Here is a 27,855-nt window from a genome sequence, read left to right as displayed (position 1 = left end):
CTCCAATTCCCATTTTTAAACAACTTTGGAATCTACCAAGCACTTAGGATTACTCGACCGTTCCACTTTACTTACAAATGGGGCGTCAGGCCTGAGGCACAAGTCCTCTCGTGCTCTCGGGATTCCGGGCTCCTCTCCCGCGTGAGGCCCACCCAAGGGTGCGCCCCAGTGAGGCTGGCATGCGAAGGCGCTGGCTTGGCGTGTCTTCCAGGAACACGACCATCTCCCTGCTGACCACGGACGACGCCATGGTCTCCATCGACCCCACCATGCCCGCAAATTCCGAAAGGTAAGCGGCTGGCAGCTTAATCCGATCCTGTCCTCGTGGTGTCTCTGACACTTCTCCACACCCACACAAGGATCTCTGTGGTTGTTTTTGTCATTTAAAGCTGTAGAAATCTGAATTGAAACCAAAGATGGGAGGGCGGGGGTGGGAGGGCCGGCGAAGGAGGCTTCGTTCAGCTGGTTCCTTACCCAGATGGTAACAATTGTAGGTGGGCCAGGAACCCTGTGAGCACAGACCCGTGTTATTACCATTTCACAGATGGGCAAACTGAGGCAAGGGGGCTGAGTGTCGAGTAGTGGAGCCACCCCCTGTCCACCTCCAGAAGGGGAGCAGGGCATTCCCTGACCAGAGCCCCTGGGGCACAATGGGCATTTCCCACTGGGACGAATCCTGGTCTTGATGAAGCCCCGAGGACTCCTCTCTGCACAGGGAGGGGAGGGAGCCGGGGGAGGGGTGCGGAGGGGAGGAACAGGAGAGGGGTCAGCAGGGAACACATTTTCCAATATGAGTACACTGTGTGTGGCAAGAGGAAGGAAGGATGAGGACTCTGAGCAGGGCCGCTCCCTCTTTGATCGGCCCCTTTGCCCAGTGCTCTGCAGAGTCCCCAGTGGTCCCCACTTCATTCTGGGGGCTGGGCGAGACAATTTAAACTGCATTCTCTGTGGGGAACAGGAGTGCGATTGGGTGTGGGGGTGCCCCTTGGGACCCCAGTCTGTGTCTCCTGGTCCTCACTGAACACCCCCTCCAAGGGACACGTGTTAATGTGATCTGAGCCTCCAGGAGAAAGCCTGCACCAGGCAGACCCTCACATACCCAGCAACTGGCGGGCTCGCGGCTGCCTAATGACAGGCGGCCTGGGACCTCCCCTGCAGGCTTACCCCACCCCAGGTATGTGCACACCTGAGCACCCAGGGATGGGCACCTGCTCTTCTTCCTGCCCCCAGAAGCCCACCTGCCGGCCTGCCGGCATCCTTACTAGGCTGGGTGCAGGGCCCCCAGCCCCAGGCAAGGGTACAGTCCTCCTTGGACAGCCAAGGCGTTGGTGCACGGAGCAGGTCAAATAACAGACCCCAGGGGAGGTACAAAGTTCTGGGGGACCGTGGCCGGCACTGGCCTTCCCTGAGCACCTGGACACCCCAGCCAGGCCTTCCCTGCCCACTGCACCCATCAGCCTCCCTGAATTTCACTCACCAGGAGATTCTGCCCCTGATTATGGGCTCCGGGCTCCCCGGAAGGAACGGTGCTAATTGGCTCCCTAAAGACGCCAACGAAATTCTTGTCGATCTCAGCCAGGCTGCGGCCTAACCAGAGCTCGCTGCAGAAGGAAAGCCGACACGGGACCTGTCACCCCGACTTGTCCACAAGACAAGTGATCTCGTCACTCAGACCAGTGCCTTGTCAGTGCAGGCTGGTCTCTGATTGAGCGAAACCACATTTTTGTCCGAATTCAGTTGAAACGGTTTGTCTATTCAGACTTGGTCACTCGTTATGTCTGGTTTGGTACTTGATTCTGTGGCAGCACTCCTCCACAGAGGGCATCTGGCGATGATATGGCTGTCACATGGGGGAAGAGGGTCAGGGGGCAGCTCCATGTCCCCCATGCACAGGAGGGCCCCACACAAAAGCATACCCTCTTCTGTGCTGAATTCCTGCTCTTCCCCCGGCCAGAACCCACTGAGCTTCCCTCCCTCCCCCAGGTCAGAGAATGTCCGGACCGCATTTTAAATAACCTGCGGCAGAATGACACACGGGGGAGGCTCTCCTTTAACCGTGGGCTGAGTGGTTACAAAGGAGACTGATCACCTAGCAGCCCTGGCCCCTAAGGACCAACGAGTAGAATAGACACGTCCCAACCTTGTTCAGATAACGCTCAGAGGGACCTTGGTCCCACGCTTCTTCCTGGACTGGAGGCCATTCCGGCTCCCACGATGTCCCGCTGACAAAGCTGTTGCCTCCTGACCACGCCACCCCTCTGTTTCTGCCACAGCGGCGTCCAGACCCCCATTGGGAGAGAGAAACAGACGCTCAAAGAGCATGAGAAAAAAATGGGGCGTGTGGCCGGGCACATGGAGAGAGGAGGGGCCAGAGTGGCACAGCCCGTGTGTCATCGCACACGTGCTCCTCTAGTTTCCCGTTTTAGCCAAGTCGTCACAAGTGTAGCGTTCTGGTGGGTGTAGGGGTTGTGTGCCCGTGAGGTGGCATATGGGCGTCCCTCAGCCTAGGAGACAGGCCTCCTGGGTCCCGGCCGGGCTCCTCCTACCAAGGCGGGCACCCAGGCAGTAATGTTTTCAAAAACAGACAAAGGCAATGGAAGTTCAAGGCACTTTATCCCAAGCGTAGTTTGCATCAGTTTGTTGTTGAGGAGGAGAATGACGAGGCACTCGACCTTGACCGAGCCAGGAGCTGATGGGTCCCGGCAGCAGCATGCCTGGGTCTGAGAGCACCCAGCTGCTCAGAGTCAGGAGTAAGGACCAAGGAGCCAAGACGAAGCTGGAGGGGCCAGAAACTCAACCCGGGCATCTGGCTCTAGAGCCTGGAAGGTTCCTGTGACTGCTCGGTACATTCAGTCTCCGTGTCCAGTCCCACGCCCACTTTTGCTTCCGTTCCCAGTTTGGGGTTCCCCGTTCCCCAGTTCACCCATGAGAGGTTTACCTGTGCGCATTCGCGGCTGAGGTGGGCTTTTCAGGGAGAGTTGGGCTCCGTTCAGGACCCTGTGGCGATGGGAGGGTCTCTTCATAAGCCCATCCCAAGTCTGGTCCATGGGGCGTCTGTCTTCAGCGCCTCAGATGCTGGGACACATGGCTGGCTCTCTCCCCATCCCTGCTACACCTGTGTAGAGCCAGACTGGTCACCGTATTCCTGTGCCAGCCATTCAAACAGTGGTAAGACGGGTACTTTCCCTATTTTAAATATATTTTTATTGATTTCAAAGAGGAAAGAAGAGGGAGAGAGAAAAATATCAATGATGAGAAAGAATCATGGATTGGCTCTCTCCTGGAGGAGGAGGCAAGTGGGGGTTGTGAGGAGTGGTCAGATCCTGGCATGTTCTGAAGGGAGAGTCGGGTGATTTCCTGAGTGGAAGTGGGATAGGAAGGGAAGAGGTCAAAGAAGCCTCCGGGGTCCAGCCTGAGCCCCTGAAAGGATGGAATGGCACCCCTCCCCCACTCCTGAAAAGAATGATCAAGCCCGCAACTGGGGCACGTGCCCTGATCGGAATCGAACCATGACCTCCTAGTTCATAGGTTAACACTCAACCACCCGGGCCAGGCAAGAACTAATTAAAAACAAAAACAAAAAACTAATCCAGTGAATTCTCATTCACCTGAGCGCTTCTCTCTGGGGCCAGGTGTGCCCGCCGTCTCTGACAGCATCTCACAGAGGCCTGTCTTCTCTCTTGCAGCACTCCCTACAAAGTGAGACCTGTGGCCCTCAAGCAACTCTCTGGTAAGGCCCTGCTATCATTTTAAAAATTCAAAGAAAAAGAAGAAAGCTCCGGGCTACCCTGTGATGAGTGTGTATTAGTTATGCATTAGCATCGAAAGCCCCATACTGTTCCAGGATCTAAAGCCGTTTATAACTGCAGAGACAGGCTTCTACTCTGCCCATGACAATTCATTCCTCAGGGACACCCCCGCCATCCTCTCCCCAGGGACGTAGCAGGCACTGGGCGGCAGTCCCTCTTGTCCTCCTGAGATCAGTGCCTGTCCTGCCCAATTAGACTCTGAGCCACAGAGGTGGGCCATGTGCAACCTGCAGCCCTCAGGATGTCTCAGCCAGGGGTGCTGTTCCACTAAAATCCCACTTCCTCCCGGAACTCTACCACTCCTACTTCTGTATGCCTTATGCGTAATAAAATGGTCCTATTGGAGTGTATGTTTTGATGAACTTTGGAAAATGTATACACCCCTGTAACTACCCCAAAACCAAGACACGGAACATTTACATCACCTGGAAAAGTTCTCAGGTGCCCCCTCCCAGTAACCCCCTCGCTCTACTCCTGTTTTCTGACACTGAAGATGGGATTTGTATCAGATAAAAGAAATTACATAACAGGTGTGCTCTTCTTGGCTCAACCTAATGTTTTGGAGATGTGCCCGTGTGTTGAGTGTGTCACTAGTTCAGTCCTTTTTATAGGTGAGTCGTGTCCCATGGTGGGAAGGACCACAGCTGGTTTATCTGGTCACTTGCTGAAGGATCTCTGAGCTGTCTCCAGTTTTGGGTTTTATGAATAGGGCTGCTATGAGCATATATGTAGGGATGTATATTTTCATTTCTTTGGTTTCAATATGTTATGATTGACTAGAGGCCCGGTGCACGAAATTCGTGCATGGGGGGGCGGGGTGTCTCTCAGCCCAGCCTGCACCCTCTCCAATCTGGGACCCCTCGAGGGATGTCCAACTGCCCGTTTAGGCCTGATCCCAGTAGGATCGGGCCTAAACAGGCAGTCGGACATTCCTCTCACAATTCAGGACTGCTGGCTCCCAACTGCTCACCTCCCTGCCTTCCTGATTGCCCCTAACCGCTTCTGCCTGCCAGCCTGATCACCCCCTAACCACTCCCCTGCCAGCCTGATTGATGCCTAACTGCTCCCCTGCCAGCCTGTTTGCCCCTAACTGCCCTCCCCTGCGGCCTGGTCACCCCTAACTGCCCTCCCCTGCAGGCCTGGTCCCCCTCAACTGCTCTCCCCTGCAGGCCTGGGTGCCCCCCAACTGCCCTTCCCTGCTGGCCTAATCGCCCACAAATGCCCTCCCTTGCAGACCTGGTCCCTGCCCTCCCCTGCTGGCCATCTTGTGGTGGCCATCTTGTGTCCACATGGGGGCAGGATCTTTCACCACATGGGGCAGTCATCTTGTGTGTTGGAGTGATGGTCAATTTGCATATTATTCTTTTATTAGATAGGATAGAGGCCTGGTGCATGGGGGGGGCGGCCAGCTGGTTTGCCCTGAAGGGTGTCCTGGATCAGGGTGGGGGTTCCCTTGGGGCGTGGGGCGGCCTGGGCGAGGGGCCTGTGGTGGTTTGCAGGCTGGCCATGCCCCCTGGTGACCCAAGCGGAGGCCCTGGGATCTGGGATTTATTTATCTTCTACAATTGAAACTTTGTAGCCTGGAGCGGAGCCAAGCCTTCTGCTCGCTCCATGGCAGCAGCCATTTCTGTTGGGATTTATTTATCTTCTATAATTGAAACTTTGTAGCCTTAAGAGGAGGCCAAGGCAGGCCAGGGCTGCAGAAGCTTGGCTTCCTCCATTGCCAGGGGCAACCCTAGCCTCCAGCTCTCTCCAGCTCCGTGGCTGCTGCCATTTTTATTGGGATTTATTTATTTTCTATAATTGAAACTTTGTAGCCTGGAGTGGAGGCCTGGGCCTGCCAGGGTGTGTGAAAAGCTTGGCTTCCTCCATCTCCGGGGAAACCCAAGCCTCCCTCCTGCTCTCTCTGTGGACACATCCATCTTGGTTGGGTTAATTTGCATACTCGCTCCTGATTGGCTGGTGGGCATGGCTTTGTGAGTGTAACAGAGTGGTGGTTAATTTGCATATTACTCTTTTATTAGATAGGATTTCAGAGAGGAAGGGAAAGGGAAAGAGAAAGGCAGAAACATCAATGATGAGAGATAATCATTGATTGGTTGTCTCCTGCACACCCACACTGGGGATCGAGCCTGCAACCCGGGCATGTGCCCTAATTGGGAATCGAACTGTGACCTCTTGGTTTGTAGATCGACACTCAACCACTGAGCCACACCGGCTGGGCTATATTTTCATTTCTATGGGATTGAATGAGATTTCTGGATCATATGGTTAAGTATATGTCTCTGTTAGGGTTTGGCCTGTAGATTTTTAGTAAGTCTTGAATTCAAGAAATGCAAGTCCTTGCCCTAACCGGTTTGGCTCAGTGGATAGAGCGTCGGCCTGCGGACTCAAGGTCCCAGGTTCGATTACGGTCAAAGGCATGTACCTTGGTTGCAGACACATCCCCAGTAGGGGGTGTGCAGGAGGCAGCTGATCGATGTTTCTCTCCCACCGATGTTTCTAACTCTCTATCCTTCTCCCTTCCTCTCTGTAAAAAATCAATAAAATATATTAAAAAAAAAAAAAAAAAGAAATGCAAGTCCAAGGGTTTCTCTTCTTTTTCAAAAACATTTTGCTTATTCTAGGTTCCTTTTATTTTCAAATAAATTTTAGAATCAGTCTGTCAATTGGTACCAAAAAAAAAAAAAAGTCTACTGGAATTTTGATGGAAATTGTATTAAATATATAGAAAATTTGGGGAAGAATTGCTGTCTTAATGTTCAGCCTTCTGATTCATACATATGGTATATCTCTCATTTAGGTTTCTTTCAATGTTTCTCTATAATGTGTTACTATAGTTGTCAGGGTAAAGTTCTTAAATACATTTTGATATATTTATTACTAAGAATTTTCTATTTTCATGCTATTGTCAAGAGATTTGTTGCATTTTTTTTCATTTCTAATTGTTTTTATTTTATAGAAATATAATTGCTATTGTTTATTGACCTCGCTAAACTATCACTTATTAAGTCCAATATCTTTTTGTAGATTTTCCAAGAAGCATATAGAGAATTGCTTCTTGCTTTTAAATCTAGATGCCTTTTATTTCTTTTTCTTGCCTTATTGTACTAGCTAGGAGATCCAGGACAATATGTGAGAGCGTAGATTCTTGCTTTGTTATCAATCATAAAGAAAATGTGTGGAGTCTTTCACCATCAATTATGACATTAGCTGTAATTTTCTTTAGATGTCCTTTATCAGGGGTTTTTCTTTCTATTCCTAATTTGTTCAGAGTTTTCATTATAAATTAGTGTTGAATTTTGACAAATGCTTTTTCTGCCTCTGTTGAGAGGTTCATGTTTTATTTCTCCATCCTGTTAATGGTGAATTTTACTGATTGATTCTAAATTGTTAAACTAATCTTGCATTCCTAGTACAAACTCTGTTTGGCCATGGTATATTTTCTGCATTCAATTTGCAAATATTTTGTGAAGTTTATGGGGGGTATTGGTCCTAGCTTTCTTTTTTTTTTCTAGCTTTCTTATTATATGTTCATCTAACCTCATAGAATGAGTTAGGAAGGGTTCCAGGCCTCTGCGTGATTTTTCTGGGAGGGTTTGTATAGAGTTGGCCTTGTTTCTATCTTTTTTTAAAATATATTTTATTGATTTTTTACAGAGAGGAAGAGAGAGGGATAGAGAGTTAGAAACATCGATGAGAGAGAAACATCCATCAGCTGCCTACTGCACAGCTCCTGTTGGAGATGTGCCCGCAACCATGGTACATGCCCTTGACCAGAATCGAACCTGGGACCTTTCAGTCCGCAGCCCGACACTATCCACTGAACCAAACCAGTTAGGGCCCTTGTTTCTATCTTAAGTGCTTGATAGAATCCTCAGTGAATCCACCTGTGCTTGGAGTTTCTTTGTAGGAAGGTTTTAAATTATGAGTTCGATTTCTTAAATAGATTAGTATATGCAGGATTTATACGTATCTGGGAATTCATTTGAAGAGGTGGTGTCCATTTCATCTAAGAATGTATTGGCATGATGTCGTTTGAAATATGTCCTTGTGATCTTTTATGTCCATAGGATGATAGTAAAATCCTCAGTTTCATCCAAGATATTAGTAATTTATATCATCTCCCTTTTTGAGTTAATCAGTCTAACTAGAGATTTATACTAGATTTTGATTTTTTTTTTTTTTAAAGACCCAGCTTTGGGAATTATTGGCTTCCTCTATTTGTCTCCTATTTCATTGATTTCTCCTCTTTTGCTCCTGGTCTAATTTGGTCTTCTTTTTCTATCTAATAAAGGTGGAAGCTTAGGTCATTGATTTTAAATCTTTCTCCTTTTTTATAATGATTAAAAGCTAGGGATTTCTCTCTACACATACTTTAGCTGTATCTCATACATTTTGGCTTGTTTTGTTTTCACTTTTATTCAGCTCAAAATATTGTGGTTCCTACTCTGGTCCATTTGTTATTTAGAAGTATATTATGTAATTTTCAAATACTTGGATATTTTCCAACGATCTTTCTGTTGTTCATTTCTATTAATTCTATTCTGATCAGAAGTAAACCCTGTGTAACTTTAGTCTTTTTTTTAATTTATTGAGATAAATGGTATACCTTGGTAACTGTTCCAGGTACTCTTGAAAAGAATGTATATTCTGCTGTTCTTGGGTGGAATAATCCAGAAATGTCAATTAGGTCAAGTTAGTTGATAGTGTATTTCAAGCTTCCTATACCTTTACTATTTTTTTTTTTTTTGTCTACTTGTTCTACTGACTAATGAAAGATGAGATTGAAATATCCACTATATTGTGGATACATTTCTTTTTTCTCTCAGTTCTCTTAGTATTGGCTTCATACCATTTCAATTTCTGTTATTCAGTACATACTTGTTTAGGATTCTTGTGTCTTCTTGATGTATCTACTTCTTTATCCATATGAAATTGTCCTTTATCCTTGGTACTATTTTTTGTTTTAAAGTCTTCTTTATTTCCTATTAATGTAGCTACTGCAACTTATTTATGCGTAGTGCTGATGGTTATATTCGTTTCCATTTTATTACTTTTAATATATCTGTGTCTTTATATTTGAAGTGGATTTCTTACAGGCAGCTTTTATCAATTCTGGTAATTTCAGTTTTCAAGTGGCATTCTTAAACCATTCACATGAAATGTAATTATGAATATGGTTGGATTTAAATCTACAAGGTAGTAGATTTAAATCCAACCATATACTACCTTGATACTCATTTTCTACTTGTCTCATTCAATCTTTTTTGACATTTTTCTCTCTTTTCCTACATCTTTTGCATAAAGAAGAGCATTTTTTATTCCATTTTTTCTCCACTCTCGGTTTATGATCTTTGCTTCTTTATTGAATTGCTTTGAGGTTGCTCTTGGTTTCACAACGTGTATCATCAACTTATTACAGTCTTTAAATTATATTACACCCCTTCTCAACAGAGTGAGAATCTCACAACTGTGCGCTTTCATTTCTCCCACCTCATTCTTTGTGCTATTTGACGTTCATTCCACTTCTATTTCCACGGGAAACTCTGATTACACTGTTACCATTTTTTGCTTTCTGTAGTCAGTGACATTTTTTCCTTCATTCCTTTGCATAGATCCGTGTTTGCACTTTTTGTAATATTGTTGATCGTCTGGACTTTGTTTCTCTCCTTAAAGTGTGTGGGCTTTGTGGGGCAGGCAGTTAAGTTATGCGCAAGTCAGTCTGGTGCCTTTGAGACGGTTTCTAAGGTTTGCTAGGACGGTTGCAGAGGTCCCTTGCTCCAGGCATAGTTCAGTCCTACTGCTGAGGCGTGGTCCCTCTGCGGTCCTCACTGACTCCTGGCTGGCCACCGAGCATTCTCCGCTCTGGGTATTTGGAGCTCAGACATTTGGATATGAGGTTGAGGGATGCTGGGGGCAGATCACGTGGGACCCTGAAGGTCCATGCAGAGGCCACTGCATTAGGAGGAGGAGGCAAGTGGGGGTTGTGAGGAGTGGTCAGATCCTGGCATGTTCTGAAGGAAGAGTCAGGTGATTTCCTGAGTCAAGTGGGATAGGAATGGAAGAGGTCAAAGAAGCTTCCAGGGTCCAGCCTGAGCCCCTGAAAGGATGGAATGGCACCCCTCCCCCACCAGGACGGGAGCTGAGGGGGCGCAGGTACAGGGAGGGGAGAGGAGCTCAGTGTTGGATGCATTGGGTGTGGTTTGGCGGTCGGACATCAGTGTTGAGTAGATTCCTTGAGAGGAGCCTGGAGCTCCCCCTCAGATAGGGATGTGACGTGGGGGAGTGACATGTTTGCAGCCATGGGCAAGATGAGCTCCCCAAGGAGGGAAGGAGGGAGCAGGAGGGACTAAGGATTGAGCCCTGAGACTCATGGACAGAATTCCAGGAGAAGGAAAAAGGACATTGGCAACTTGACGCCATCCGGACACAGGACCAGGGACAAGGAAGCCCTGAGTGAGGGGTGGATGCAACAGAGATGAGCTTGGGGAAGGAAGCCCATGCTCAGAGAGTCACATGACTGTCAGTGGAGGAAGAATATAGGGGATTCTGTGTAACTTAGGAGTCCAGCTAGCACCAATGAGATGGAGCGGAGGCTCCTTCGGGGAAAGAACTTAACAAAAGCCAGAGCCAGTGTGGGTAGGACTGGCTGTCTTGAGATCGGAGCTCTGCCTCCCACAGGACTTGGGGTGAAGGGCTGGGTTTTCACGTCCTCATGGGGTGCCCAGCAGGTGGCTGAGCGAGGAGGGGGACAGTGGACTGGGGGTTTCAGTCCCTCCCAAACCTGGGATCTTAGGAGCCACCAAGGTTTGATAACAAACTGCACTGCAGAGCACGAAGAGCCATATTAATATCTCAGCGGCATGAGGTTTTGAGTGAAGGACAATAAAGAGCCAGGATGAGTCCCGCCTGCCTGTGGCTTCCTCTCTGCCTCAGCCCAGGACCGTCCTCCTGGCGACAGAGGGAGCTGATGCACTCCCTTGCCCTGGGGCGGGACAGGTTGTTCTCCAGTGTCAGTTGCTCAAAGGGATCCCAGAGCCATGAGTGGCAGCTGCCTCTGGGGTGACCCTCTCACTGACTCCCTCTAACGGGCTGTCCTTCCTTCTTAGTCTCAATGCCTATGTCTTCCAATGGTCTCCTGGGATCACCTCCAAATACACTACCGGCACCCAGCTCCTGTCTCCACTCAGCGTTTGAGGGACCCTGCCTAAGGGCCGGGGGGTCGGGGGTGGGATAGGAGGATAAGAACAAAGGGCCGTCCCTCTGCCCTCCTCGCTTGTCAGTGGGTGAAATGGCCCCAGGAAAGCTCCTAACCCCACTGCGCTTCCATTTCCCCCACAGAATGGGAATTGGGATACATGCCTGGCATGGTTCCTAAGAGGATGAATGCAGTAATTTATGCAAAATGCTTAGCACAGCGCCTGCCCCTCGGGAAGTGCTCCATAAATGGCGGCTGTCTTTTTAAATGGCCTAGAGGGCATTTTTGAATGGCTAGTGTTCTGTCTCTCCGGACCTGCTGGGTCTTAATAGAACCGGAATGCCCCCTACAGCTAAAACCACACTTGTACCGCTGGCTCCATTCTCACTTGCACATGAAGATAATGCTTGAAATTTGAGCACACACATGTTGTTTGTGAGAAATAATACAGCTTCTTAATAACATTTTCTATTTTTAGAGCAATTTCATTGCAAACAGCTTTATAATCATAGCCTTAGTCATCCTGATTTGCATTATTTTTTAAACAACAAGAGCGCAGTGTATAAAATGAACACTCACCACTCTCCTGCCATGCCTAGAGGGCTCACTCCACTTCTGTTTCCTGCAGCTTCGTGGACTTTCCTGCAGTTCATGTCCCACTGGGGTGGTCTAGTAGACAAAGACAGCATCACGTAGACCCTGTCATAAGCATGGGTGGCCAACACTAACACCAGATCCACGTGTCATGAATGTAGAACCCCTTGTAGTAAAGACGGTGACCTCTGGCCAGCACTGCAAGCACCTCAAGGTCCCTGCCTCCAGGCCTTTCCAGGACCAGGCAGAACCCACACACGTCCATGTCCCGTGTAACTGTGCGGTGAGACACACAGACGTGAAATGCCCAGGTTGACGAGCTCCAATAAAAGTACATATGCCTGGCCTGGCCAGTGTGGCTCCATGGTTGAGCATTGACCTATGAACCAGGACTTCACGGTTCGATTCCCGGTCAGGGCACATGCCCCAGTTGCTGGCTCAGTCTTCAGTAGGGAGTGTGCAGGAGGCAGCCGATCAATGATTCTCTCATCATTGATGTTTCTATCTCTGTCCCTCTCCCCTCCTCTCTGAAATCAATAAAAAAAATTTTAAATATAATTTTTTACATGTACACATGCATGTAACTGGGGCCCCCACCAAGACAAAAGGCATTCCCATCACCCCAGAAAAGTTCCTGGTGCCACTCTTCTCGACATCCTGCTCACACCACCCCCACAGGTACCTTCCTCATCCTCCTGATTTTGTGAGTTTCACCCTCTGTGAACCGGTTCCTCCACTCAGCCTCAGTTTTTTAAGATGCGGGCGTTCGCTTATTAACTTTTGTGTTGCTGAGTAGTACGCCATCGTGTGACTATCCACAGCTGTTTCTTAAACTCTCCTGCTGATGGACATTGGGGTCATTTCCAGTTTGGGGTTAAGCTACCGTACGCACTGCACAAGTCTTATTGCGGACATGTCAGTTATCCTGGGTGACACCTAGGAGGGATGCTGCTGGTTCCCGTGACACGTGTGTTTAACTTAATAGGAAACTGCCACACTGTCTCCCTGAGTGACATCCCGTCCCACCTCCCGCCAGCAGTGTGTGGGTGACCAGCTGTCCCACCACCAGCCCAGCACCAGGCATGCTCAGTGGTTTTCATTTGAGACGTACAAGTAGGCACAGAACCATACTTCATCATGGTTTTCGTGTGCATTTCTTTGGATAACTGATTGTTCAGCATGATCTTAAGGTGCTTATTGGCTACTCCAATATCCCACTTGGGGAAGTGTCTGTTCTAAGTATTTTGCTCATTGTTTAAAGTGGCTTGGATTGTCTTTTTATCACTGGTTTGTAGGAAATTCTGTATATTTTGGATATATTTCATTGGTCAGGTATATGTTCGGCAAATGTGTTTCTCAGTTTGTGACATACCTTTTTCATTTTCTTAATGAGGACATTTGCTGAAGTTTTTAATTTGATGAAGTCTAATTTAACAAGTTTCTCTTTTGTTTTGTATTTTCTATGTCTTCTCTTAGAGTCCCTTTTCTACCCTTGGGTCATGAAGATCAATTTTTAGGAGATTTAGACTTATAGCTGCTATATTGTCATCTATGATTCATTTTAAGTTAATTTTTTAAAATATGTTATTGATTGCCGAAACCGGTTTGGCTCAGTGGATAGAGCATCGGCCTGCGGACTGAAGGGCCCCGGGTTCGATTCCGGTCAAGGGCATGTACCTTGGTTGTGGGCACATCCCCAGTGGGAGGTGTGCAGGAGGCAGCTGATCAATGTTTCTCTCTCATCGATGTTTCTAGCTCTCTATCCCTCTCCCTTCCTCTCTGTAAAATACCAATAAAATATATTTTAAAAATATATATATGTTATTGATTTCAGAGAGGAAGGGAGAGGGAGAGAGAGAGAGAAACATCAATGATGAGAGAGGATCATTGATCAGCAGCCTCCTGCACACCCCACACTGGAGATCGAGCCCACAACCCAAACATGTGTGCTAACCGGGAATCGAACCATGACCTCCTGGTTCATAGGTGGACGCTCAAGCACTGAGCCATGCCGGCTGGGCCATTTTAAGTTAATTTTATGTGTGGTGTGAGGTAGGGGTTGACAGTCTTTTTTTTCTGACACATTTATCCAGTTGTTACAGCTCCACTTGTTACAAAGGCTTTCCTTTCCCACTGACACCTTCGCTGAAAATTGTGTGTCTCTCCATGTGAGGGTCTCTTTGTGGACTCTGTTCTGTGACACTGGACTAGTTGTCTGTGCTGACACCACTACCACACTGGCGTCGTCACTAGGGCTTGAAATCAGGTAGTCTTCCAACTTTGTGCTTCCTTTTCGGTTGCTTTGGTTACATGGGTCCTTTTCCCTACAAAGTTTAGAATAAATTGACAAGTTAATTCTTAATTCTAAAATGACTCTGATCAGGCCCGGCCCGGCGTGGCTCAGTGGTTGAGCATCGATCTATGAATTAGGAGGTCACGGTTTGATTCCCAGTCAGGGCACATGCCCAGGTGGCAGGCTCCATCCCCAGTGTGGAGTGCGCAGGAGGCAACCAAGCAATGATTCTCTCTCATCGTTGATGTTTCTATCTCTCTCTCACTCTCTGAAATCAATAAAAATGTATTTTAAAATAAAATGGCTTTAATTGGGATTGCATTCAATATATGAATATAATTTAATTCACTGAGGAATAACAACATCTGAACAACATGGAGTCTTTCAATCCGTGAACGTGATGCATCCCTCCACTCAGCCATGTTCTGCAGCTTTCCGGAAGGCAGTCCCGCATACCTGTTAAATCTGTTCCTCAGCGTCTTCTGTTTTCTGGTGTTATTGTTAACGGGCTCTCAGTTTAACTTCCCATTTGTTTGCTGCTAGTTTATAAAAAAAATGCAACAGATTTTTGTATGTTGGCCTGGCGCCTTCTGACATTCATTCATTAGTTCTGGAGCTTATTTTATAGATTCCTAGGGGTTTCCATAGAGACGATGGTATCGTCTGATAATGAAGACCGTTTTACTTCTTGCATCCCAGTCTTTTTTTTTTATTTCTGTCCCTTGCCTTGCTGAACTAGTTGAACCTCCAGTATCATTAAAGGGAAATGAGAGGGAGCAGTCATCCTTGCCCTCCCCTTGGACATGCTTACAATTGCGGCATTAAAGGCTCCATCTGCTGATTTCCATGTCTGTGTCATTTTAGGGTTTGTTTTTAAGTTCATCTTGCTACAGCCTCTACAATCATGTGCAACACGGTAAAGTCCACAGATGGAGCGAGACCTTTGGTCTGCAAAAAAGGCTCAGTCTTTTAATAGGTTTTAGCAGAAGCCCTGTCATTGGCACCATAATAGTTTATTGGATCAGAGTTTACCCTGACAGAATTCTTCCTGAAACTAGTCTTGTGGGGCCATTGGACGCACTGTCAAAACCCAGACATGATGAACTAGAGTTCACCCCCTTTGACTTCACCACAATTAAACTTTCCCACGGGGTACCTTATCGCACTGGTTATCAGGGAGCGGACAAAGTCTGGCCAGCAGACGCAGTCAGCTGCTCGTTCTCAAGCTCAAATTCATCTGAGGGCATTCTCCAGAGAATGTCACCCCCACGTCCTTCTCCCTCGAAGTTGACTTCATGCACATGGGTGGAGGGGCTAGTTCAGACGGGGGGAGGCATGTGTGTGTGGAAGACCTTTTTGGGTAAGAGTGCGCTGCCCCACCTTTGCAGCCCTAAATGGGAACGTGATTTGGCCGTGTTGTGATTTGGCCTCGTCTCTAGATCACGCAGCCACTTAGGGTTATTAGGAGAATTAAATGATCAACGTATGCAAATCACTAAGAACAGGGCCCAATAAAGATTGTGTGGTTGTCGCAGTCTGTACAACAGTAAAGGAAAATGGTGCTGTCCCAGAGGCTGCGCCCCTTCCAGGCATTCTTCCGCTTGCCCACAGCCTGCAGAGGAGAGGAGGGCATGGGGAGCATTGCACCCAGACTTTTGAAATCCAGCTGAAACTGTGTAGGGCATGAAGGTCCCCTCTCCAACGAGGCGCAGCCCAGACAGGTGAGAAGCATCCTCCAAATTTCGAAATCTGCTCCTCAGGGTCCTTCCGTCCACTGCGCTTTCTTTGTTACATCGGAACGACTGACAGTCTCTAGTCAAAGTCACACCACAAGTCACCTGGGACATCGGAACCCTTTGGCTGCTGATAAACACGAGTGATTTCTCGGTAGGACAGACCATGGAAAGGGCTCCTGTGCCTTTAAGAAGCGAGGGGAGGTCACTGTTGACCATATAACTTTATGGTGCTCCTGGGTTATAAAGGAACCGTCCTCATTCTGCACACCTAGTTTATGGCGTTCATAAACAGTGAGTTGCCAATGACTGTACCCTGGGCCAGGACATCCTCCACCGGCTGGCGGGGCCGGGAGAGCAGGAATGGAACAGGTGAGTGCGCCCCTCCTGTTTCCCTGGAAGAGGGCAGTGACACCCCAAGAAGGAGTGGAGAGAGGCAAACGGGGAGTCCCCCTCCTGGACCTTCCTAGGCAGAGCCCTGGAAAGAACGGAAAGAACGCACCCCCCAATCAGGGCTTTAGGGGAGCCTGTCTCTTTGGAGCCAAAGAGTTGTTTTCTGTCATGCAAAGTAAGATGAGGGATTGCACTGTTTTGTTTTGAAGGCCTTGGGAGAGTGTCTGTTACGTACATGCTTCCTGGAGGATGCTTAGCAGCTCACTCCCTTGCTTGGGGTGAGACTGATCAGGCGAAACAGCTCAGCTCAGCACATCATAGTAACATGGTGTGGGCCACAGCTGCCCTCATAGCAAGGGAGATGGGGCCAATGGTGAACTTCAAGGCACAGGTCTTGTTCATTGCACCACGGGGGACTCAAAGGTGTGGGGTTCAAATGCCTGTGCTGACATCTGTGCGTCTTCCCTCAGTGCGCAGGCTCGGGGCCAGCGGATGGCTAGGGCCAGGTTTGCGTTTTATTGCCCAGGGAGGCACCCCAACCCGCTCAGGTGTGCAGAGGATGCAAAGAATGACGGCCGTTGTTATTGTTCTGTTCAGCACAAGATGAAGCGGTAGGCTAGGCAGCGGCTGGGCAACGGGGTGAGTGTGTCATGGTAAACGAACATTTAGAGCAGGAATTGTCGTTTGTGTGGTCCTGTGGCTCAGTTAAAGCAGATTTTCATGTCATTTGTGCTGGGGAGGCTCGGGCTTCTATGAAACAGTGAACAATTCCTGGAAGGGGTGGGGGAGGCAGAGGCAGGTTCCTTGAACCGTCCACTGCAGCTCAAGGCGGAGTTAGGGCCCGGCCTCGGGGCATCGGGACATGCAGGCTCCGTAGACTCTGCCCTGGACACTCGTGAGAGCAGCTGCATAAACAACGCCGGGAGGCGGCCCATCCTGCCACCCCACGGACTCTATCCTGCCCGTGAACCCCAACAGGCAACTCCACAGTCATCTCCCTGGGTAAGGTAGCTCCAGTCCCCTTGGGTCTGTTCCAAGGGTCAGGTCCTGAGGCCACTCAGTGCAGATTCACGGCCTGAAGCTGGGCTGTGTGCGCAGCATCCTAAAAACTAGGCCCAGCCTCGGCCAGCCTCTAAGGTTGCCCTGGACCTAAATGGAAGTCTTGTCTCACATGAGATACTCCACCGGCCCCAGGAGTTCCCCGTCGGTGCCTGCCACCTGGGAAGCCAGCCCGACAAGCACCCAGCATCTAATGTAGGTCAGTCAGTCCAGGTGTGGCCAGGTGCCCGGCAGCCCAGGCTCGAAGAGGCCGATGATGAACCCGCCGAAACCGCTACCCTTTGATGGTCCGAATCTTTTGCCTTTAAAGCCATCGGTGCCCAGGCACCCGTCACAGTGAGCCGGCAGCGGTGCCCTGGCAGCCTGCTGTGTGCCCAGGCGCCGGGACACGCTACGTGATAGGCCAGCTGTGCTCGAGGAGCAGTTTCCTCTGGAGAACATGCAAGTGGCACGTGATCCTTTGCGCATTGCGGGGTTTCGATGGCGATTTATCCTGGTGGTTGTGCGTAGCGACAGTTTAGTCCTTTTTACTGCTGAGTTGTGTTCCATCTGTATGGATCAGCCGGAGTCTGTGCTGCTGTCCCGTCTCTCCGAATCTCATTTCCATTCTCCCGATTTCCTCAAAAAGTCCAGGTCCAGAGGAACCCCCACAGACCCAGTCGTGTGCACCCCTGAATTGCTGGCTATCCTGAAAGCTGTTAAGAAATTCTCAAAGCAACATTACTTGAATGTGCATTAATTTTTAAATGCATGCCATGGAGCAGCAGAGGAGAGAGTGGGGGAGGGGAGTCCTACATACTGTCAGGTTTTTTTCTGGTGGAGTGTGGTTTGGCCTCAATGATTGGGAATAACTAACCTTTGTGATTGAAAACTGCTGTCGCCCCTAAGTCCAGGAGTTTGGCACATTCCAGACATTGCAGACAAGGCTCTGGAGGTGGTGCCCCCAGACTCAGCCTGTCACCCCCAGGGAACAGGAATTCACCAGGGAAGTCACTGGAGGAAGAAAGGGCTGTCAGTGACCCTTAGTGATGTAACACCTGTGGCTGTCAGGAACCCCCAGTGCTATAATGATTACCCCGGTGTCTGACAACACACTTAGTGATGTCATAATAACAACAATAACAAGAGCTAATACTAACAGCGCTCACCGCGGGTCCTGTCCAGAGTCCTCTACACAAATTAAATCACTGTTTGTTTTTAAGTGCCGGAATCCACTGGGAGGAAGCAGTGGCGGCTGCAGGAATTGCAATGAGCCAGGTGGGAGGGAGGCCTCCGTTTCCTGAGCTGGGCTCAGGGTATGGAGGTGGGGCGGGCGGGGGGGGCTGGCCTCGTGCACAGAGGCTGGAAATTACATTCAGGCATGAAAATCCCACAATGCTCAAAGGATACACTGCAAAAGTCAAAAGGAAAATCCCTCCTTAACTCTTTTCTTCCATTCTCTCTATAAAAAGTTTTATTAAACTTTTTATGTTAAAATAATTAAAGATTCACACAGTTGTAAAAAAAAAAAAAATACAGACAGAGCCCATGTAGCCTTTACTCATTTTCCCGCCAGAGTCACATCTTTGCAAGCTACAGTGAGATACCACAGTCCCTCACGCTGCCCTCTTACGGCCACACCAAGTTCCTTCCATTCCCCACCGGCTCCTTATCCCCTGGCAAACCCCAGGGTGTTCTCAATTTCTATAATCTTTCATTTCAAGAGTGTTCTATGAATGCAGTCATTCGGCAGGTAACTGCCATTGGCTTTCTTCACTCGGCATCACTCTCTGGAAATTCATCCAGGTGGTTGCGTGTAGCGATAGTTCAGTCCTTTTTATTGCCGAGTTGTGTTTCAGGGTGGACTACAGTTTGTTTATCTGTTCTCCCACTGAAGGGCGTGTGGGTTGTCCCCAGTTTCGGGGCTATTACAAATAAAGCTGTTGGGAACATCCTGTACAGGCCTTTGTGTGAATATAAAATTTCATTTCTCTGCTTTGGGGTCCGATTGCTAAGTCATACGGTAGTTGCATCTTTAGAATTTTTAAGAAGCTGCCAAACCTTTTCCCAGAGCAGCTGTACCATTTTACATTCCCACCAGCAATGTGTGTGATCCACATCTCCACCCGCATTTGGGGTTGTCACTGTTTTTTATTTTAGCCTTTTTGATAAATGTGCAGTGAATCTCTCTGTGGTTTTGATTTGCATTTTCTAATGGTTAAAGAGGCTCAGTATCTTTTCATGTCCTTATTCTCTGTCTGTATATGCTCTGCAGTAAAGTGTCTGCCAGCGTCTCTTGCCCATTTTCAAATTGGGTCCTTTGGTTTTTATTGCTGAGTTTTGATAGTTATGTTCATAAACTATATTCAAGTCTTTGTCAGATGTGTGGTTTGCAAATATTTTCTCCAAGACTGGAGCTTGTTTCTTCATCATCTTAACACGATCTTTCTCAGAACAAAAGTTTCCATGATGATGAAATCCAGTTTATCAATTTTTCCTTGTATGGACTGTGGTTTTGGTGTCAAATCTAAGAATTTTCCCTGTATAGCCCAAGATCCTGAAGATTTTCTCCTATTTTTTTTTTCTAAAATGTTAAAGTTTTATATTTTTATCTGTGGTCCATTTTGCATTAATTTTTATATAAACTGTGTTGAGCGTTAGATCGTGGCTCATTTCTCTGCCTGTGAGTGTGTTATGCCCAGATTTCGTGATCCCCAAAGACCACCAGGGAGCCGAGTCCGATGCAAAAGCAAAGAGCCTTTATTCAAGCTAGCTCGAGCTCAGTCCCACACACACAAACCGGCGCAGCGGCGAGGTGGGGAGAGAGAGAGCTTCAACAGGACAAAGGTTTTATAGGGGTCTGGGGCAGGGGGAGGGTCCCCTGAGTTGGCTGACCCCGATTGGTCAGTTCCAGGTCACCTGAAGGGACTAGCAAGGCTGTCCCCTACCCACACAGTTTTCCCAGGCTTGTTTGGATGGCGGTTATCAGTAGAATGAGAGCAACCTTTCATAGCTTACCAAGAAGTCTGTAACTATTTACTGATTTGCTGTACTGAGAATTTGTCCTTCTGCTCTGTCTCTCCCTTAGAGATTAAGAGGAACAAAGAATATATTTCTCTTGACAGACCTCCTATTCAGTGTTTTGTGCACAAAAGGCATTACGCAGTTAATAAACTTGCTGCAGTCTCTCGATGACCTGTAGTCCTCCCGATCCCGCTCTCCTGTCTTTCTTTCTTTTCTCAATTCCCACCTCCCTACCTCAGCCCAGTTCAACCTGTCAGGCTGGCCCTGGCACCTGATGGGTGAAGGAGCATGCTACGGTATAGCCCAATTTGGGCCTAGCTGCTTTCTTGTAGTTTTTCTCGGAAGGGAGGTTATTCTGGGGACAGGAGGAAGGGCCTAGCACAAAAATGGAGTCTCTGCCCTTTCAAGTGTTTAATTGCTTTAGCACCGCCTGTTGATAAGACTCTTTCCTCCATTAAACTTTTTATCCTATATAATAAAAGCCTAATATGCTAAGTGTCCAGTCATCCCCTCCACCATTCAACCAGTCAAAGCATAATATGCTAATGATATGCTAAGGATGCTCAACCATTCACTATGGTGCACTGACCACTAGGGGGCAGACAGTCGACCGGTCGACCAATCGCTATGATGTGCACTGACCACCAGGGGGCAGACGCTCTGACCAGTAGGTTAGCTTGCTGCTGGAGTCCGGCTGATCAGGACTGAGCGAGAATGGCTGGACATGCCCTGGAGCACTCCCACGGTCCCTCTCCAGCTGGCCAACCTCCCGCATCTCTCCCCAGCCCCGATCGTGCACCAGTGGGGTCCCCCAGCCTGGTCTGCACCCTCTCGCAATCTGGGACCCCTCAGGGGATGTCAGAGAACTGGGTTTGGCCTGATCCCACAGGCCAGGCCAAGGGATCCTACTGGTGCACGAATTCGTGCCCCGGGCCTCTAGTTTTAAAATAATTAAATATGCACACAGTTGTAAGAAAAAGTATGAACAGAGCCCATGTAGCCTTTACTCATTTTCCCACAATGATCACATCTTTGCAAGATACCACAATCGGGCTGTTGACACTGACACAGTCCAAACACAGAATGTCCCATCCCACAGGGTCCCTCACACTGCCCTCTTAGAGCCACACCCAAGTCCCTTCCATTGTGACACCAATCAAAGTCAGTTGTGCATATTTGTGTGGATATGATTCTGGGTTATCTGTTCTGCTCCATTGATCTCTGTGTCTGTCCCTCAGTATCTTTCCCAATATCACACCATCTTGATTATTGTAGCTGTATATTAGGTCCTAAAATTAGATTGGCAATTCCTCTCATTTTATCTTCTTTTTCTAAATTGTTTTAGCTATTCTAGTTCCTTTTTGTTTCCATATAAATGTCAGAAAATCTTATCTATTTCTAAAAAAAAAAAAATCCTGCTGAGGTTTTGATAGAAATTGTGTTAAACCTGTCTATCAATTTGGGGAGAATTGACATCTTTATTATGTTGAAGCTTCCAGGTAGGACTCATTTATTTATATCTTCTATGATTTGTTTCCTGGATATTTTGTGGTTTCCAGCATACATTTTCTGCATATGCTTTGTTATATTTGCACCTAAGGTTTTTGAAGTGTTTGTAAGTGGCCTTGTGATTTCATTTCAGGGTATGGTCATTGGTCATATATGTAAATACAGCTGATAGCATGTATATATATATCTTGTATCCTGTGACCTTGCTGAACTCACTTGTTAGTCCTAAGAGGGTTTTTTATAGATCCTGTGGAATTTTCTGTGTAGACAATTGTGTCATCAGCAAACAGGGATGGTTATATTTCTTCCTCTCTGATATGCATGCCTTTTACTTCCTTGTCTTGCCTTGTTGCACGAGCTGGCACTGCCAGCACTGTGCTGAACGAGGGCAGTGAGAGAGATCCTTGCTTTGTCACACCCTCAGGAAAAACCATTTAGTCTTTCACCATTAAGTATAATGTTAACTCTAGGTTTCTTGCAGATTTTGTTATCAACTTTAAGAAGTTCCCCTGTTTTTCTGAGGGTTTTATCATGAACAGGTGTTGAATTTCTTCAAGTGCTTTTTATGAATTGATAGGATTGTATAATTTTTTCTTCTTTAGCCTGTTAATATAGTTGATTACATTGATTTTTTATATTAAACCAGCCTTGCATCCCTGAAATAAACTCCGCTTGATCGCAATATATAATTATTTTTCTATATTGCTGAATTATATTTGCTAATTAAAGGGCTTTACATTGGTATTCATGAGGGATATTGGTCTGTATTATCTTTTTTGGTTGTCTTTTTCTGGATTTGGTATCAAGTTAATACTAGCTTCGAGAGACCAAGTGGCAGCATAGGTAAACACCTAAACTGCTGCCTCGCACAACAATTTCAAAACTACAACTAAAAGACAAAATGGACATCATCCAGAACTACAAGAAGGCTGGCTGAGTGGAAATTCTACAACTAGAAGGAAAGAGAAAAGCACACTGAGACTCACAGAAGCAGCCGAAGGCAGAGGTACGGAGGTGCACGCGCGGAGAGGGCTGGCAACTGAGTACACAGCTGGCTTTTTCAAGCGGGAGGGAGACAAAAGCTCCCGACTGCTCTGAACTCCAGTTCTGGGTGAGACTCTGGGGACCCAGACTCATATGGGGAGAAACTGGACTGTCTGGCAGCAGGTGGAACTCGAGGGCGGCTTTCTCTCAGAGGTGCTTGCAGCGATTACCATGGGACACTGAGACACGGGGGCCTCTTAGGGCAGGGCTGGTGGGAAGCCATTGTGGGTTGCTCCGCCCTGAGACTCCACCCCATCCAAGCTGAGCGCAGAGGCTTTTGCATAAGAATGGCCAGGTCCTTTGAATTCTAAACTTACCTAACAAACTGTAGCTGAGTCAGTGAGACCCAAAACATCCAAAAGAAGGCCCAAGGCTCCACAGCAGCTTGCATTGCTTCACAGCTGGGCCTCATCTGGGCACCCCCAAACCCCAAACAAAGAAGAGGAATCTGCAGATCTCTCCCTAGCTCCTGCTGGGTGGCCTAAGGCAGAGGCTAAATTAGTACCTCCTTGGAGATCCAAGAGCCAGTGTACCCAGGAGTCAGAGTGGGACCATCCAGATTACAACTCCTCAGATCCATAAGGGACACATTCAGGGGGCAGACTCAGTGAGCACCAAAGCCCCACTGAAGCAAGTCTTGTCTCATAAGGGTGTCTCCAGCACAGAAGTTCTCCCAGCATAGACACAGCTGATCCTCACAGCCATTTGGCCTGGAGGTCAATTCCTCCCAGTGATACCAACAACAATCAAGGCTTAACTACAACAAGACTGTACACACAGCCCACAAAGGGGTGCACCAAGAGGGTCCACCTCAGGTAACTGGGGAGGCTGAGCCACTGGGGCCCTGTAGGACACCTAGCACACAAAGCCACTCTATCAACTCAGGGAAGCAGCCAAAATGTGGAGACAAAGAAACAGGTCACAAATGAAAGAAATGGAGGAAAGCAAATGACTAGATATAGAGTTCAAAACCACGGTTATAACGTTTTTCAAGAATTTTCTAGAAAAGGCCGATAAATTTAGTGAGACCCTTGAGGATATGAAAAAGGACCAACTAGAAATTAAACATACACTGACTGAAATAAAAAATAATATACAGAGATCCAACAGCAGACTAGCGGATCGCAAGAATCAAGTCAAAGATTTGAAATACAAAGAAGCAAAAAACACGCAACCGGAAAAGAAAAAAGAATCCAAAAATATGAAGATAGTGTAAGGAGCCTCTGGGACAACCTCAAGCGTACCAACGTCCGAATTATGGGAGTGCCAGAAGAAGAGAGAGAGCAAGATACTGAAAACCCATTTGAAGAAATAATGACAGAAAACTTCCCCCACCTGGTGAAAGAAATAGACTTACAAGTCCAGGAAGCGCACAGAACCCCAAACAAGAGGAATCCAAAGAGGACCACACCAAGACACATCATAATTAAAATGCCAAGAGCAAAAGACAAAGAGAGAATATTAAAAGCAGCAAGAGAAAAACAGTTAGTTACCTACAAGGGAGAACCCATACGATTGTCAGCTGATTTCTCAACAGAAACTATGCAGGCCAGACGGGAGTGGCAAGAAATATTCAAAGGGATGAATAGCAAGAACCTACAACCAAGATTACTCTACCCAGCAAAGATATCATTCAGAATTGAAGGTCAGATAAAGAGCACAGATAAGAAAAAGCTAAAGGAGTTCATCATCAACAAACCAGTATTATATGAAATGCTGAAGGGTATTCTTTAAGAAGAGGAAGAAGAAGAAAAAGGTAAAGATAAAAATTATGAACAACAAATAATATCTATCAACAAGTGAATCTAAAAATGAAGTGAATAAAAAATCTGATGAACAGAATAAACTGGTGAATATAATAGAATCAGGGGCATAGAAAGGGAGTGAACTGACAATTCTTTGGGGGGAAAGGGGTGTGGGGGGTGCGGGAAGAGACTGGACAAAAATCGTACACCTATGGATGAGGATAGTGTGGGGGGGCGGGTAAGGGCAGAGGGTGGGGTGGGAACCGGGTGGAGGGAAGCTATTTGGGGGGGGGGGGGGGAGAGGAACAATTGTAATAATCTGAACAATAAAAATTTATTTTTTTAAAAAGTTAATACTAGCTTCATAAAGTGAATCCGTACGTGTTCCCTCCTTTTCTGTTTTCTGGAAGAAGTTGTTTAGATTTGTCTTAATTCTTCTTCAAATGTTTGGTGAAATTCTCTAGAGAAACCATCTGTACCTGAAAATTTCTTGGGGGGGAGGGGGGTTAATTAGAAATTTAATTTCCTCAATAGTGACAGGCTGTTCAGATTACCTGTTTCATATTGGATGAGAGTGTGGTTCATGCTTTTCTAGGAATTGGCCCGTTGCCACCTGAGGTGTCAAATGTATGTGTATGAAGTTGTTCATAGTGTTCCCTTATAATCCTTTTGATGTCTGGAGGGTCTGTAGTGATCTTCACCTTTCTCGTTCTGATTTTGGTGATCTACCATATGTCTTCTCTCTGTTTCTCTGTCAGTCTTCCTCAAAGTTGGTCAATTTACTGATATTTTTAAATTACCAGCTCTTCCTTTCATTGATTTTCTACATTGTTTTTCCGTTTTCCATCTAATTGATTTCTGCTCTTTATTATTTCCTTCCTTCTGCTATTGTTGTGGATTTATTTGGCTTTTCTTTTTTTGGGCTCTTAGATTATTGAGTGGAGACTTTTCCTCTCTTCTAATGTAAGCATTTGGTGCTATAAAGGTCCCTCTCCACATTGCCCTTGCTGTCTCACAGCTACCTTTCAATGTGCTGTATTTTCATTTTCATTTGGTTTGATGCCTTTTTAAATTTCTCCGGAGACTTCCTCTTTGGTCCATGGATTACCTACACGTGTGCTGTTTAGTTTCCAAGTGTTTGGAGACTTCCCTGCTATATTTCTGTTTCTGATTTCTAGCTTGATTCTCTTGTGGCCAGAGAACATACTCTCTATGGTTTTAGTTCTTTTAAGTTCGTTGAGGTTTTCTTTACAGTCCAGGATATGGTCTATCTTGGTAGGCACCTGAAAAGAACGCATGTCCCACTATTGTTAGGTGGAGTAGTCTATAAATGTCAATTGTTTGATGGCCTTCTAAATTTATCTCAAGACTTTGAGATCATTAACTCTTGGAGGTTATGTGATATATTACTTTCACCAAAGATTTCAGCATAAGTGATCTGAAGGCGTGCTGATTCACCAAGGAGGCCTGTGAAGCCTTCGCACTGGTGGTTCCCATCGATGGAGTCACCAATTTTGTCCCCTGATGGGTGTGAACCCCTCAAAAGCGTAGGGCCTTGGATCGGGCAGCAGCTCAACACACGGCTCTATGAAAGTTTCCTGGTTGACATTTTCACTCTTCTAGTTTCCAGAAACATAACTAAATGTCATTTTTCTTCTTCGCATCAAGACAGAGAATACTTACGCCAGAGGGAACCTTTGGTCTCTTGGTCTACCCTTTCATTCAGCAGGTGAAGGGATGAGTTCTCAGGGGTTAATTTAGATTGATTAGCTTATTAATTTTTTAAATGAAATAAACATATGCTTATTATCTAAATGTATACGATACTGAGACGCAAAAATAAATAAAATTTACGTAAAGTCTTACAACCAAAAAATAACTGCCGTTATTATTTCAAACTGTATCCTCCCAGTGTTTCCAAATATGGATCATACTGTTTCACAATCTTTTTTTTTTTTGGCTTTAACAATAGACATGAACATTTTCCAAGATGTTATTTCTAATAACAGAATGGGATCCCACAGTATGGATGTGTCATCATTTATTTCATGTCCACTTGATAGACATAGAGGCGGTTACAGCTTTCACCATGTGAAATAGCACTGGCGGCCAGTTCTGTGCACAGACATGAGTATTTCCTGGAAATGGAGACACTAGGTCAGAGCATCTGAGCACTTCCAGCTTTGGAACCCCATTGCCCAATTGGGTTATTGGGATCTTTTTACTTTCTTTTTACTTTCTTTTTTTTTTTAGAGAGGAAGGGAGAAGGAGAGAGAGAGAGAGAGAGAGAGAGAGAGAGAGAGAGAGAGAAACATCCATGATGAGAGAGAATTGAGAGAATCATAGATCCGCTGCCTCCTGCACTCCCCCTACCGTGGAATCAAGCCCGCAACCCGGGCATGTGCCCTGACCGGGAATCGAACCAGGACCTCCTGGTTCATAGGTCAGCGTTCAACCACTGAGCCACGCTGTCCGGGCGATTATTGGGATTTTTTTGTTTGCTTGGCAGGATTCTTTTGATTTCAGCGAAGGGTTAGGCACAGAGTCCATACAGATGACATGAAGTCACAGTAAGCCTCGCGTAGGCTCTCAGTGTGTAGGGGCGTGAACTGATGGGCAGCTGCAGCCAAGAATCGATCGCTCCCTGTCCATGAGCATAAACTGCTGGGAGAGACAGGTCTGTGGGCATCTACACCTTCCCGCGAGGTACCCAGCATGGGCCAGGCAGGAAACAGGAAACCGGGCAGGTCATGTTCAGCCTGGACCTGCGCCTTGTAACCCAGCCGCCCAGCCGGTTTTGCGTGCCAGGCAACAAAGGGACAGGTTTCGCCTGCTTCCGCTCTCAGGACTGGCCCCAAGAACACCGTGTTTTGCACTTGAAATATGCCTTGAACCCGCTCTGTCATGGTAATTGCCCTCATAAAATGAGCCAGGGAACTCCGTGAAAACATCCCCTCGTTAGAGACCCAGTCCCGCCTGCTTTTTATTGCCAGTTCCTAGGATGGGAGGGCCACTCTGCTGAGAGGCATTAAAAGACAGGCTAGTGGCCTGGAGCAGTCCAGGGGGGAAAGAGCATTTGGAGGTGGACAGAAGAGGTCCTGGGGTGCTGACGGGGTGTCAGAGCTTCCATCCGGGGAAGGCAGCTAGCTCCTCGCCACGGCATCCGTGCCACGTGCCCACGGCAGGTGGGTCAGGCCGGGCTCACCCACACACCCTTTGCTTTTCCATCTTTCTTTTTCGCTCCGTAGAGAAAGAAGAATTAATCCAGAGCGTGCTGACCCAGGTTGCAGAGCAGTTCTCGAGGTACAGACTTCAGATCCGTGTCCTCCGGAGATGTGTGCGTGTTCTCTCAGGGGCAGGGGGAGCCCGGCTCGGCCGCAGACTCTTGCCCGGAGCAGCTGCCCTCCCAGCTCAGCGACTTCTGTACTGAGCCCGTTGGGTGGGGTCCGGGAAACAATTATAGCAAAGACCT

At 47.3% G+C, this 27,855-nt stretch overlaps 1 protein-coding gene across 2 annotated transcripts in view; it reads left to right on the top strand.

Annotated features, from left to right (window-relative positions):
* PDE9A (phosphodiesterase 9A) overlaps window positions 1–27,855 on the top strand; it is a 94,557-nt gene that overhangs the window by 28,896 nt on the left and 37,806 nt on the right. For both annotated transcript variants that reach the window (XM_080655411.1, XM_080655412.1), the window contains exons 3-5: window positions 212–289; window positions 3,687–3,730; window positions 27,632–27,686. In XM_080655411.1, the coding sequence (XP_080511537.1) occupies window positions 212–289; window positions 3,687–3,730; window positions 27,632–27,686 (177 nt within the window). The remainder of the gene's footprint in view (window positions 1–211; window positions 290–3,686; window positions 3,731–27,631; window positions 27,687–27,855) is intronic.

The sequence above is a fragment of the Plecotus auritus genome (assembly GCF_963455305.1).
Source record: "Plecotus auritus genome assembly, chromosome: 2".
Lineage (NCBI taxonomy): Eukaryota > Metazoa > Chordata > Mammalia > Chiroptera > Vespertilionidae > Plecotus > Plecotus auritus.
The sequence above is the reverse complement of the archived record's forward strand: the minus strand, read 5'-3'. Positions and strand labels throughout refer to the sequence as shown.